Here is a 15391-nt window from a genome sequence, read left to right on the forward strand (position 1 = left end):
CAGTGTTTTGTTTTTACATTTATTACATTTTCTGTTGTTAAATAGGCCTACCTGAAACCTTAGACGTTAAAAATGGCACCATGTAATGCTACAGTAAAACTCTGTTCACTTTTAGAGGTTATAGGGATGCTTTCTTCTCACAAAAATATATTTTTCAGTTTTTAATTATATTTGAATGTCATTTAAATTTACTTTACACACTCAAAGCATTATTGTATCGCATATCGAATATCAAATTTTTTCAATATCGTGCTGTCCTAGTAGAAAGTTTCCAATTCTTTTTTTAATGCAAATCAACAAAAATGGGGGGAAATGTGAAAATGATCAACCCTGACAAAAAAGCCCAACTTTTCCATTTTTGTGTGCAAAATAGGACTTTTTTTGTTTGTGCAATAAAACACATTTTTTTCCATTAACATTTTCCAATTTTTGTACAAACAAAGCATATTTTAGTTTATTATCTACTTTAACTTTGAGAAAAACAGATTCCACATGAAAATGACCCCTTTAAAAATAACATGCAAGCAAAAGAAACGGACAAGTAATTTGGTTGGAATAGATTTATTTAATTTGTCTGTAAACAAGGTGGTGAGATTAATTTATGGCATTTCTTGGTTTATGCATATGAAATCAGACATATCAGAATGTATCCAAGATGTATGAAAAAAAAGTACAGGGAAACAAGAAATGAACTATAGTCAAGAGGTTTTGAACCTGTACAAATATCCCACAAGGCCAGAACTTCTGTAGATACTAAAAACCCCTGAACCAAGAACTGATAGAATCATTTGGGAAGCTGTCTGAATCAATAGCAACAGATTCGCTCTACATTATGGCACAGAATACACATTATGATTGGAGTGTTATACATTTGGACAGACATGACTCGAAGGCAATTTATCCCACAGTCATGACAATTCATTCATGGGTTAAATTCAATTCAAGTGTTGAAAGAGCTGGCAAAACAAGACCGAAGTCTTATCTGTGACCAGACGCTAGTGTTTTGTTGGTCAACGTAGTGTGTAAATAACCCAAGCAATGACGAAAATTGGTCCAAATGAAAGAATTCAAACTGTATACTCCAAGCGCTTACACCGGGATACCCACTGTCTCAAATGGCAGTCGTCTTGAAAATAAAAAATATATATATTACATAAGCTAGCAAAACAAGTGCAATGACGGAATGTCCATGAACATTCAATATGGGGTTGATGGGAGAAAATGCTACCTAAGCCCAAAAATTACTGCACTCGACGGACCGCCAACTATTTAAGAGCTCGACCTCCCACTCCATGAATGTTGGTGCGACAAAGGGAAAGAATATGAATCTGTCATTCAGGAAGTGTCGCATCTACAGGTTGAGTTGAGGCGTCAATGACGACAAACTTTGGGTTGAGGAAAACTTAAAGAAGTGGACATTTGTTAGCGCAGACGGCACATTTAATTTGGCGCTAATAAAAAATTGGTGTCAAATAAAAAAATGCCGCCCATCCTGACTAAGGTCCATTCAAAGATATGCATACAGTCGACCTTTCCCAGATTTGATCCAGGAAAGGGAATTTGAGTTTAGCTCAAGCCCTTGGTAACAAACTAAACACCCCAAATGTTTTTGTTTCATGAATAAGCAGAAATGAGACACTTACATTTTGTCTTAAATGCATCATGTTTAGCAACGGAACGTAGTTCCAAAATGGGAACGAACACAATAAATGGAAATATATGGGACGGGGTTATAAAGTAATTGGGGAAAGGATGGGTTTGGGTAGAACAAAAAGAAATTAGAGTTGAAAACAAATAAATGATTAAGCAAATCTCTCCTAGAAAAGAAAGGTTAGTGTTGGTAGGAATGAGCAGCTATAGGTGGGCAGGTGTCTTAATATCCAGATTTCCTCAGGTATTCAGCCATTTGATACGCTTTCTTGTTGAGCAGCCCTCCATGGGTACCTTCCTTGCCCATGACTATAACCAATGCTGGAGTACACAGGAAAAACAAAACAAGAACAAAAATCAACAAACTTGAGGGGCGGGGAAAAAAAAGAAAACTTTCCCAACTCAAAAAAGGGATGCAATTGTTGACACAAGATTCATTACCCTTCCTTGCCATTATGATGTCCAAAAACTTTAAATGCGTTTCAATGATTGGGGGGGGGGGGGATAATCTTCACAGCTTATTTTGGGAATGTGGATGACTTGTTTTTTTTCCCTCCCTAAATTTCACTACTTGATCAAGAAAAAAAGAAAATAGCTAAAACCCTGAATCTCTCAAGTATTTTGCCATTGAATATGCCTTCTTATTCAAGCCGCCTCCGTGGACCCCTTCTTTGCCCATTACAAGAACCAAGACTGAAAGAGAAAGACAGAGAAAGGAAGTTAAGAGGACAGGGAAATCCCAGCCCCAGAGAAAAAAAGCCAAACCAAGATCAACAAGCTGAGATAGGACAGAATAAAAAGCAGAGATCAAGATAACAGGCATGCAGAGTGAAAGATTGCAGGCTAGAGGAAATACCTTTATTTAGCTACAACTGGTAACACCTTTTAATAACTTTCATTAACATTTCCCAAATTCTGCGAGGTTTGTGGCACTGATCGTTTGAAAAATAAAGCTTTGTTCGAGGCACTTCAGGACCATCGGGAGTGAGAGAGAGAGAGAGAGAAAGAGTGAGAGAGAGTAAGAGTAAGAGTGAGAGAGAGTAAAAGAGAGTGAGAGAGAGTAAAAGAGAGAGAGAGAGAAAGAGAGAGAGTAAGAGTAAGAGAGAGTGAGTAAGAGAGTAAGAGTCAGAGAGCGAGATAGAGTGAAAGAGATAGAGATAGAGTGAGTGCGAGAGAGAGTGAGAGTGTAAGAGTGAGAGAGGGTAAGAGTAAGTGAGAGAGTAAGAGTGAGATAGCAAGAGAGAGTGAGTAAGAGTGAGAAAGATATAGTGAGTGCGAGAGATAGAGTGTAAGAGTGAGAGAGGGTAAGAGTAAGTGAGAGAGAGTAAGAGAGAGAGAAAGAAAGAGTGAGAGAGAAAGAGAGAAAGGGTGAGAGTGGGTAAGAGTGAGAGAGAGAGTAAGAGGGAGAGGGTAAGAGAGAGTGAGTGAGAATAAATGAAGTAATGATTGACGACGGGCCGCTAAGTTATTCTTCAATTATTTTATCAGTTATTAAAAGTTAATGTACTTCAGAGGTGGTAATATGGCATTCATTTATCATAAATTATCCCGCTTATACCACGATCACCAAATCTTAAGATTTACATGTTTTTATCTCTAAGTTTTTCATCCTTACAACACTTAAATGAAACTACTTCATTAAGTACTTTCTACTTTCTTGCACATCTTGGCCATTTTTATACTATCCTCTTTCCTGGTTCTTTTGCTGTTGTCGGCTGTAAGGCTGTTTGAAAGAGCTGAATAATGTGCCTGTAATGCGGTGAAGAAACTTCAACACCTTATTAATGTGAATCAAGAATTTCACGGTGCACGGTGATATAATGAAAGTTATTATAGTGTTACCATTTCGATTAGGTCTGTTGGTCCAGTAATTGACCAAACATTTAACTTATTATTCATTTGAACATTTAAATGCAAGCATGTGAAATCAAAAAGCTTCAATCAAGTGCAGGAAAGCAGGTTTAGTTCCTGTCCTCAATGCATGCCATGAGGTATATGAAAGAGACTGATTCATGAAGGAACATTTTTATTTTCAGGAAACAGGAAATCCTTTCACATTTTAAAGTGCGATAGACCCAAGAGGTGTGTGAGATTAGCAGAAACGCATGCAAACGAGAGGGAATGTACCTCAACAGGTCTCAGACACTTCCTCAACACTTGAGCTCAAGTCTCGTGATCAACCGCGTGAAATGACTAGCTAGTCAATGAAACGCTACTTTTAGATTGGCTTTATTCCCCCAAACTCCTGCCGTTACTTTGCAACACCAAATTCTAAAGGCTTTAAATGGCATTTGTCTTCCGTTAAGCTCTTAAAACTATTTCAAACCATTTAAAAACTTTATTTTCACTTATTAAAAGAGGTTTTATGAATAAAAGGTAATTGTGAAAGAATATAAGAAAGGACTACTACCTTTGGCAGCTTTACCGACAGTAATGTTGTATGTTGGCTCTCCTCCTTGACTCTTCGTCCTGATGTCCATCGTCCAGTCGCTGTCGACATGGAGACTGTCTCGGATGACCGAGCACTTCTTTGAACCTAAGGTCAGGCCGTGGGTGAAGAAACTTTCTCGGTCTTTCCCTACGAGGACGTCGATTTCTGTTGGCTGATATTAGAAAGAAAACAACACAATATTAATAGCAGAAGTGCATCTTCTTGTCTAGTCTTTTACATTTTATTGTGGATTAATGATCAGCCAAATGCAAATCAACAAATGTAAGAAGGCAGGTAGATAAATATTGGAAAGATCCATGCAGATAATTTAGATGAACTAAAGAGACAGAGTAGTAGAACTTTGCACTTGACATCAATGAATCATGAAGACTGTGTCAAAAGTTCATTATGCAGTTTTATACTAAAGCCTCTCTAAGTCAGTATGGTGGGCTGGTCAGCTAATGACACTCGCTGCTATTGTGCAACAGGCCAGGACACAATTGTTGACATCTGCCGGACAACTCAATTTAGATTTTATGAGGCGTCACATTTGTGAAATGCATGAAGCACAGCTCACACAAAAGTCATTTTTAAAACAAGCCGTTTTCTGTTGGTCAGTGTGGTGAATTTTAATAACTCACTGTAAATCCTGTCCAGCCAGCAACAGTCTGACGCAGGCACAGCGCGCAATGTTGTTGTTTTTTTATTCGAGAAGGAATGGTGGAAGGCAGTGACCGTGCTCGGGAGATTTTTCAGCCTTTTAAGAGGACCAAATCTGAGGTGTGGTCATATTTTGGCTTTTACAAAAGTCCTGAGTGAAACTTAATCGAGGATGGTCACTACAATAGGGGGGGAAACACTTCAAATCTGCCGAGTCCTCTTGTGTGACCATCACCCACTGTTTATAGAGAACGCAAGGCAAGTTAACTTTGACCTCAATACCAAAACTACGTCTGGGAAATAATTGGGCACAAAATATTGTTTTGAGTTGAAATATTTTCTCTCACTCACTTGAAATAAATGTGAAGCTTCCGCGAAGAAAAGTTCGCAGCAAGTGGCTTTGAACCAAAGACAACAATCAAGTTCAAACAAGACTATTAAGTGTTACATTTAAGGGATAATAATGTATATCATTGTACACTTATTACACAGATTTTTTTACACAGATAATTACGGGGACATATTGAATTGAGATTAATGTTTTAAATCTTACCCGTTTAAAAATCCATTTTGTACAGCGTACAAAACAATCGTCCAAAAACGGAGACGCAAGACGGCAAGTTGTATTTGAATGAAACGAGAGAGCGCGTCCGTTGCGATACATGGATGTGCGCCGTTATAATGCGTTGCTATTGACGACGGTCATTATAAAGGAAGGAAATGCCACATCTTGCTTAAAGTGCATAGAGCTGCTAGTTTTATTTGTTTTTGTTGATTTTCAAATATTGAACTGTTTTTAGTGTGAGCATCAGTTCTTTTTGAACACTTTCATCTCGTTTTAACAAAACCGTGATAATATTGATAAATCACGATAATTGTCACAACTTTAGTCACTATAATCGTGATATGAAATTTTCATACCATCCCACCCCAAGTTGACAGATACCTTCTGAAATTACTAGATTGTACCCACAAAATTGTACAGATTTGCGCAAAACTTTTGCAATATTTTCTAAATGTCGCTAACATTTTGTTGCGAAATGACAGTTTCCATTATGATAATATAATATAATGGATTCCATTCCATTATATTATATTCCATTAACCAATGTTTTTTCCTCTCGCAAAAAGTCACTCCAAAAACCAAGGCAGCGGATGCTAGAAGGTTTACATATATATCGCAGCCACTGCACTAGACATTATCTTTAATGGAAGGAGACGTAGGCGTGTGTACAAAGCATTATTGGCAAGTAAAGCCCCTTATACTTGTGAGCGGCTCATATGAGGTGTTTATCTGCTTCAAGGCCTTGATAATCTGTGGCATTTCTTTGTTGTTTAGAATCCAGTATTCCCATGGTACTTTTGTCTTTTATGAGTTTAATGAACTCTGTCTCGTCTTCTGTCCAAACACACCGCGCCTTCTTTAAAGAATGATCGACTGTGACGTACGTCAGGTGACCTGTAAATGCAAAAAAAAAAAAAAAAAAACTTTCCATTGCAGTTTTGCAAAATATTCCTTGTTCGAATTGCCTGAAAAACCACCACAAGAACTCTTGTGATATATGGGAGTTTTTGTGAAATTGAGACACGGCTAATATGTACCTCATTAACTCTTTCCCCGCCATTGACAGAATTTTCCGGCAATCCGTGTTTTCACTGTTATACTGTAGGCGGCGCTATTACGCATCTTCAAGAGCAATGAATCTCCTTATCAAAATGTTGCTTTTTTTATGAAACTTAACATTCAAGTGTTGATTAAAAAAAGAAAAAGGAATGCATGAAGCTGGAATAAAACGTCCTGCTTTTGTTTAAAAGCAGAGGCTTTGTTCTTTCTTTTGATATATCGCATGTTCAGATATTCATACAACAAAATATTCTGGGGGCCATGAAATTGTGAAAAGCTTAAATGCTGGCACTGACTGGCAACCTTCCTCAAAAACACTGACGGTAAAGAGTTGCGGTGCGTTCACATTAGCAAAATTTTGCGGGCAAAAAGGCCCATGTCAATAGTGTAGCGACACATGAAGCACAGCTCACACCGAAGTCGCAGGGCCAACTTAAAGCAGTTGCGAAATCTGCGTGGGAAAATATTTTGCCCAAGGGTGAAATTCCCAATCACGTGGATTCCTTTTAAAATGACTTGATTTTGACCTTGAAAACTTGCTGAACACCCTATGTGACCGCACCTTTGCTCAACTGGTCATGCAGACAAACCCAACAGCTAGTCAATTTTGACTATTGGTCGTCCAACAAATGACAAACTACTCTGACTAAATATGCTCTATTTTGATCATTAATTTTGGATAGATGTTTATTTCTAGAGTTCTCTGAACATTTAAAAGGATATTTCTGGAGTATGATGAAAGCGCAGCTGAACGGAGGTTATTTGTTCCTTAAAAGGAACTTCTACTCGACAAATCTGGGAAACATTCTGCCTAACCCTCAAACTGGAATGCATTAATCACATTAAACATTGGTTTTATTTGTCAAATGCTGACAGATCAAGTCTGAACGTGCAGTTTTCTTATTGGTTTCATTGTCGTTCGTTCATCACACATCAAAGCAGCTTTGTTTTTGTTCTGGCTCACTACGAATCTACCGAGCCTTTTTCCCCGAGGCCAAACCACTAAAAGCAGCTACTCTTCGGTGAGAATCAGCCAGCTGATGTTATTTCCAGTAGGTTCGGAAGCGCTGGTATGGCAGTAGACACAGTCTGGAGGACTAACTTTAAGAAGCCTTTTTAAACTCATACTTGGCCAGCAACACAGGAAACTAAGCAGCAAAACCCACTCCGACTGCCATTCCCAACCCGCATGACTGGCTGAGGCTGTCAAGCTCTAACGGAAGAAGTCGTACAGGTTTGGAGCAACATGAGGTGACTCAATTCTGGGATGGAGACGCCTTACAATCACAACTTGATTCATTTGAGCCTCAGAAACTTTCACCTTACTGAATTATTACGAAAGGAGGAAGATAATATTAAGCATACTTATTAAGCAAACTTATCTAATCTCATTCCATAGTGAAAACCCATTAAAACCGTCCTTAACAGACAATATAAGGATTCCTTCACCTTATAACCATTGAATTCCCATAACTTTTCCAGTGTTTGAAGTTTTTTTTTTTTTCATCTTGACAGTTCTTGTTAGAATTACTCACCCAGAGCAATTTCTATTGGAAGAAATGTTTCAGAACCGAGCCTAACAAGAAAAAAAAACTACTCTGATTTTGAAATTACCCAGACCTTCAAATCAGTTTTAAAATTCACTAACATTTCCAGGTATTCAATGACCATAGGAACCCTGCAAAAGTCTTTACGCCAAACATCACATGAACAAACGGGAAAAAGGTCTCGACGCATCCGCTTGTCAGAGAAAGAGTTAACAGCTACTTAGGAAATGACGGCGATATAAATGGACTTTTAAGGTAAAAAGCCAGCCTAGCTCATTCTTTATATTACTGCCATTTCATTCCATACCCAGATAGCACAGGTACGTCAGCAAGATGACTGATAAAGATCTGTTAACCTGGAAAGCATCTGCTGTGTAAAAACACCTGTTAAACGTCTTAGAAAAAAACTGTTTTACAAATCTTAAACATATTAAAGACATCTAAACTTCTAAATGTCTATGATATTACAATAGGAAATGTCCTATTCCTGATGAGCAAACACTAAAAAAATAAAATAGGCCAACATGTTGCAGATGTAAATGCAGACATCAAATAGACATCTCCGAGATGTACTTGTGCTATCAGGGTATTAATATCCGAATATTAGTGATACGAACTTTTAGATATCAATATGCATAATCGATATAGACATCGGTTATGATCATCTTTGGAAGCTCATTTGAAGGCATCTTGAGTAAAACAGCTCTATTAAAATGTAAAGAAGCCCGCAAAAAGACCTGAATCTGAAACGATGTAACCTGTTTTACAGAATACACAAGTTATGAATAAATGTCAAGAATGAATGAATGAATATGTGTGTGTGTGTGTATACATATCTGTTATTGCATACTATAGTTCACCCAAAATGAAAATTGTGTCATCAATCATTCATCATGTTGTTCCAAACCTGTATGACTGACTCTCTTCTGTGGAAGATAAAAGATGTTATTCTGATACATTTCTGTAGTATCCATTCAATAGAAGTCAATGGCCACCTAAACTATTTGGTTACCAACATTCTACAAACTATATTATTATGAATTGTGCAAAAGAAAGCGAGCCTTACATGTCTGGAACGGCATGAGAGTAAGATATTGATTAAAAAAAAATATTTATTTTTATTTTTGGGCGATCCCTTTAACAGGTTAACAAATGTAAAACGAATGTTTACATATTTTAACCTTATAAGCAGCCACTGAATGCGGTCCATTAAGCTGGGGAAAGCATAGGACGGTGTGTAAATAAGCCTGTTATTAGATGAATTAACACCCGTTTATTGAGCGCCATCTTGGACTGGCAGGTACTGCGAGGATCCCGGATTCACGAAGGACTTTACGCACATTCCGCGGCTGAATGACCCGTGTGTTCCCAGACACAAGTGCATGAACGCAGTCTGGTGATCTTAGGAGCTGATCGGCCTGTTTGCACTAACACCACCTCCCTCTTTATGACTGCAAAACGCATTTCTTTAACTTTAAACCGTCTCAACGTGAACTTCTAACGCGCGACACTCGGTTTTTAACATCACGAGGTCCTGTATTTCGCGTTTTTTCGACGAATAACGTTACATCCATTTAACCTCGATGATATAGTGACAGGATTTAGTCCAAATAAAAAATAAATAAAACATACACACACAAAAACTCTCATACTTAGTGAAAAATTCTCTCCAAATTAAACATCTGGTGTTCAATTTGCTTTTGTCCAGCCAGTGTTAGCTTTCATTCCCACTCAAGCTGATCAGGCCCTGGATTTCCAACAAACGGTTTATTTCGGCGCGTTTTTAAACCAACTTCGTTAAAATCGCACGTAATTCTACGCGATGTAAAATAAACCGCGATGTAAAATAAACCGCGTCTGATGCGTATTAAATTAAGCGGTATTTCTGCGCTTTAGCTCCAACTAAACAGCAGTTTAGAGGCACGTTGCGAGTCCTGTCTGGGGAGGCAGACTGAAACACAGCCACAGTTTTCAGTAAATGACTAATTGCATGATATGCAGCAGAAAGAGAGCTGTTGTGTTAATAACACTTATTTACCGTGATGTTTATGAACGTCCCCCCCTCCTGCGCTGCCCACACGTATTTTGAGTCTGAGTTGCACCCAACAATGGCGGAGTCCTGGCAGCTGCCATCCGACATCAGGTTATCCACGTAGCTCTGCCACGACATGTTCGCCTTCTGGTTTCAAACGCTCCCACACGACACTTGCTCTGAAAAGACGGGACTGACAGTCTTGCGCGGTCTCAGTTTGCGGTTACCGTATATTTGTGTGTGAGAGAGAGAGAGTCCCGTCCTGTCCTGCACGCCCCCTTCTCTAATGTGAGTTTGAGCAGTAAAGAGTCCCGGCTGTACGGCACTCTGGGTGTAGTCCCTCAAATATCCCTCCGCGTAAGACTGCGGTCCAGTAGGACAAAGCCATGTGCGCGGATTGATACACTTTCTGATTGGACGAATGGGTGTTTAGAAGGCACGTTGTGTATGAGAAAGTTAGTTAATGTGTGTAATATATTATTTAAATACTGAAAACAGTAACATGATGCTAGGACTAGGCTACTACTTATAAAGTCACCATGAAATCAAAACTGTAGATTCTTATTTTTTTATATATATATATATAAATATTGCAGTATTTATTATAAATGTTTTATCCGTGCACATTATTTTAAACTCATGTGTCCTCGTTGTCTTTAATCAAAATAGACACGTTTTCACATTTCCAGGATTCTCAGAAGCGGAAGTCGTCGTAGTTGTGTTAAACTTCTATGAGAGACTACATTAAATAAAAAATTTGTTTGTGTGTTCCCATTTGCTTATTTAGCCAAATAAAACTCCACAATAGTGTTTTCACAACTTTCAAAAAGAGTAAAAAATAAAATAAAATAAAATAAAATAAAAACATACAGAGAAGATTGACAATGGCAGCCGGAAGAGAAAAAGATGTCAATTTTACCGTCACTCCCACAGCCGCTAACCGCTAACACATTCACAGCAGCGTTAACTAGTTTTTTTAATTAGATAAAAATGTAAAATAATACAAACTATAGTGTTATAAATGTACATACATTTTATTTATTTATTAAAATATAGGAAACTTGAAAAGTCTGTGAAAAGGCCCCATAACTTTCCCTCCCTCATGATAATTGTTGTTAATATATTTTATTATTATTATTATTATTTAAGTATTTTAAAAAAAAATTCCTCTTGCAACTCCTGGCACGAGAGCGGGACAACCTGTCACTCACACGAGATCGATCAGTGGTCCCTCCCTACATTTATACTTGTTTGCGAAGAATTTTCACTCGTGTACACGTCACAATAGGGAAGAAAATACTATCAACTTATGTTTCATGCCTAATTTTATTTTATTACAGTTGACAGTATAAACCTAGCTTGCCTTTTTATGACCTTTTCGGGTCTTTTCCTTCAAACAGTTTTGTTTAGAGAGCTCCTCAGCCAGCGCCCTGTCCTCGTGACCCGCGGTGATTCAGCAGAGACACGCCTCACCGACTCACTACTGATAGATAACGTGAAATCAAGACATATGAGCTTCAATCTGAGTTGCAACAGAGCTGGGGAATACATCTGGTTAGGATGGATGGAACACATGTGGATAGTGGAAGAGATTTTATTAACAATAGAGTTCATTAACATCATTTCTGACTGGCTCTACATCTTTATAACATCAAAGACTGACAAGTAAAGCTTATGAAACGTGAGACGTGAAAAACCAGAATTGCTCTGAAATGTTGTCACAAATATCATGGCCTCTTGCGACCTCTTGTGAACGAATCCTGTAACGACACAATTAGTCAGAGTCAGTTTTATGGACCTACATTTTATTTGTAATTCTATTTTTAGTACGGCCCATAGTAAATACGCCCTATTTTGTAGTTATGATTATTAATTCAGGAGATTTAAAAAAAAAAAAATTTATTGTCATATTTGCATCGGTCTGTTATTGCCTGGGACAAAGTGTCTGTGTTCTTGTTCTTGAACAGAGAGATTATTAAAGCAACGATTCAAATGCAGTGTAATTTCCCAGAAGCTTGAACCCATGCATAAGCAAATATTTATATACAAAGTAGCTGATATTTTCCATAAAGGGCTATGTGTGTTATTCTTTTAAACAAAGCCTCTTCTGAAAAAAGCAAAACGTTTTACTAGTCCAGAGCTGGTAGATTATATACACACTGTAGTCGTTTACTGATGACAAATTACACAAAACATTGTAGTTAGTAATGTGATGTAGATCACTCATTTTAGGCAACGTGTAGATTACTTTTGACCTAACTCATTTATCCCATTGATTTGAATAGATAAACTTGTGCCATATAAAATACAAAAAAAATATATATATATATATATTCCATTCTTTGTTGTCAACAATATTAAGTGCATTAAATATTACCGTACTATTATCATTACAGACTGGGGTTCGTGATGGAACTGCAGAGGGTTTGTGAGTTTAATGAAAAGCTATAAGTAATTCAATCATAGACATTCAAATAAATAATTTTAAAACACAATTTTAAAAAACAATCAAAATAAAACATTTACTAAAAAAAACAAAAACCTGTTGTTTACCTGCATGTTACGTGACCATTAACCGACATCAGAGAACCGCGAACTTCGTTTTTATTATTATTTATTATTATTATTGACCTAACTGAAATCTCTGGGGTTTCTTCAAGTAAATATATTATATATTGCTGCTGACAGAAAAGTTGGGGAATCCCTTACATTGCATGTTCATATAAAATTATGTTTTGAAGATTTTAACGTGTTTATTCTTTTTTTTTTTTTTTGTCATTTTATTTCAAGCATACAATGAAAAAGTGTACAGTATGTACAACATAAAACAATAATTTTTTGTTGACAAACTCCTCCCAAAGACATGTAATATATGGTTTAATGGTTCACTGAGGAATAATTTAAATAATAATTAATGTGGAGCTGACTAGATATTCAATTTTGAGAAAACATTGTGTGATTCCACAAACCTGGAAAACCTTCTGAACGGATATAAGCAGTGGACGTTTTAGAAAGGAACATTTAAAATATAAAAAGGAAGTAGTTGGAAGAATAAATGAATTATGAATAATTTACTGCCATTGTGAAAATAACTTGTAATCAATAAAAAAATAACTGTAGTCTGATTAGGAGTATTTTAAAATGTAATATAATTTAATTACAAGTTAGTTAGTTGACATGTAGTTGCAAAGTTACTTACAGTCAACAGAATGCGCTAAAGGGACCATCAAATACAGTGTATCCGCGATTTCTCAAACACGAAGTGATGCTCGGTTGTCTCTACGCTGCGCTAGCGGCCTCTTGCGAATAAAGCCGGCATAACTACATGAAATGTGCAGATGAGCAACAGTAAAATCATATATGATCTATGTTGAGAGATTTCAGAGTTATTGCCGAGACATCTTATAACAGGTGTTTTACTGATTTACATTTTGTGACAACAGTCACCACTGAACCTGCCATTAAACTAGTGTTATGGCCGGGTTTCAGCTCATTAATAGAGCAAAAATATAATATAAAATATAAAAAAGTAAAAAAAAAAAAAAAAAATCAAACATTATTTTGAACAACAATTTGTACATTTTAAAAATTAATAAGTAACATAATAACATTCAAAGCTTGACATGTAGGTCTATTTAAAAAAAAAAAAAATCCCTTGTATTGAAACTGTAGTGTTCCTTCAATATTATATTGTTGAGTTTATTTGTCAATGGAATCGGATTTTAACAGCTACAACAAAAATATGATGATTTTGAAATTTTAGTTTGGAAAATATAATTCACAAATACAATCTATTTTAAAACAGCTTTGAATTAGGCTAAGTGTTTTAAACTATTAACTCAATTTAAGTTTAACTGGAAATTGTATAGTTACTGAGAGTTTTAGTTTATATATATATACAGTGCTGCTTGAAAGTTTGTGAACCCCTTGCAGAATCTGTGAAAATGTGAATAACTTTAACAAAATTTGTTTTTTTTACATTTATAAAAATGTATTGTAATTTTTAAATGAATAAAAAAAAAAATCTTCAGTTTTCCAGCATCTTTTGCATATCTTCAATCACTGATGCTCCAGGTGGAAACAAGATGCATTAAGAGCCGGGGGTGAAAACTTTTGAACAGGATGAAGATGTCCACATTTTTCTTACTTTGTTTAAAAAAAAAGAAAAAAAAAGTCATTTAGTATACAGCCCTTTGGAAGCAACAGAAGATAGGCTACTTGATATCCCGGAAGATATCCCGGAAGACAAATTGAGTACAATTTACATTGATCTTCAAATGCAAAAAGTTTTCACCCCTGGCTTTTTGCTACTGGAAAGGGTTCAAATATGCAAAAGATGCTGGAAAACTGAAGAATTTCCAGGTAATGACACACAGTATTGAGAACCAAGGGTTCATACATACACTTATCAACGGGGTAATTTTGATAAATTCAGCTATCTTTGTGTCTTGTGGACTATATGTAAACATCTTTTATGTAAAATATCTTATTCAGGACAGTACTAAATGAAAAAAAAAAACATGCATTTTGTATGATCCCTTTTATTTTGTTAAAATTATACAAATTTTCACCGATTCTGCAAGGGGTTCACAAACTTTCAAGCAGCACTGTATATATATATGTGTGTGTGTGTGTGTGTGTGTGTGTGTATATCTATGCACGTGTCAGCAATTTCAATAATTAATTGATTTGTTTCTTTGACTTAATTCCATAAATCATAAATCAGGGAATTCCTCCTCATGTCAGTTCAGTGAACCCTTTCCAAACATGTGGGATTTAGTTCAAATGTTTTTATTGTTTTACTGCTGATCCTGTTTTCCGTGCATTTGAAAGTCCAGACTCAAGTTGTTACTCTTCAGGAAATGAACAAGGAAAACACCCTTATATAAATCTTGTTATGTTTGTAGATTTGTAAAACTAACCTGCAAGCAAAACACTATCATCAAAAGAGATTTGAGACTTGGCCTTGAAAGACATGAAATTTGACTTGGACACCTCAAAAACCACGTCGTCTGGTTTCAGTAGATGTACAGGATGTTCACTTTCCATGTACAACCACAGACCTTTGGCCTAAAACTAACCAAACACTCTCATCACCTTTGAAAAAAACTCCCTGACACGAGTCAAAAACCCCGACACTGTCATCCAGATTTAACTTAGTTGAACTTCTCCGAGGCAGAATGAACCAGCCTGTTGTCACACTGATGAAATGATCAATAAGTTATGACAACAAGTGATCAATTCATCAAAATTTGATCAAATTTGAATTTTGTTTTGACAACAAGATTCAACTCATTTTTTACAGTCATGTAATTTAAGTTGAAATGACTCAAACATCTAAGTTGATGGTACTTAAAAATTTAAGAAAGCAACTTTTTTTTTTTTTTTTTTTACAGTGAATAAAACAACTTCCCATTAAGATTTTAAATACAACTACAACTCCTAGA

General features: G+C 36.3%; 1 protein-coding gene across 2 annotated transcripts; it reads right to left on the bottom strand.

Moving 5' to 3' along the window:
- Positions 1-545: 545 nt before the first annotated feature.
- Positions 546-10242, bottom strand: pfn2b (profilin 2b). 2 transcript variants are annotated; one of them, XM_082137958.1, is made up of 3 exons: positions 9951-10242; positions 4061-4253; positions 546-1971 (listed from the first exon to the last, which is right to left on the bottom strand). In XM_082137958.1, the coding sequence occupies exons 1-3, from the start codon at positions 10080-10082 to the stop codon at positions 1874-1876; spliced, it is 423 nt and encodes a 140-aa protein (XP_081994084.1). In that variant the 5' UTR covers positions 10083-10242; the 3' UTR covers positions 546-1873. The 2 variants fall into 2 exon arrangements, with proteins under 2 accessions (XP_081994084.1, XP_081994085.1); XM_082137959.1 differs by lacking the exon at positions 546-1971 and adding an exon at positions 2010-2343 and having other exon boundaries at positions 9951-10097.
- Between the last annotated feature and the right edge of the window lie 5149 nt (positions 10243-15391).

The sequence above is a fragment of the Leuciscus leuciscus genome, assembly GCF_965113295.1.
Source record: "Leuciscus leuciscus genome assembly, chromosome: 15".
NCBI classification, from domain to species: Eukaryota; Metazoa; Chordata; class Actinopteri; order Cypriniformes; family Leuciscidae; genus Leuciscus; species Leuciscus leuciscus.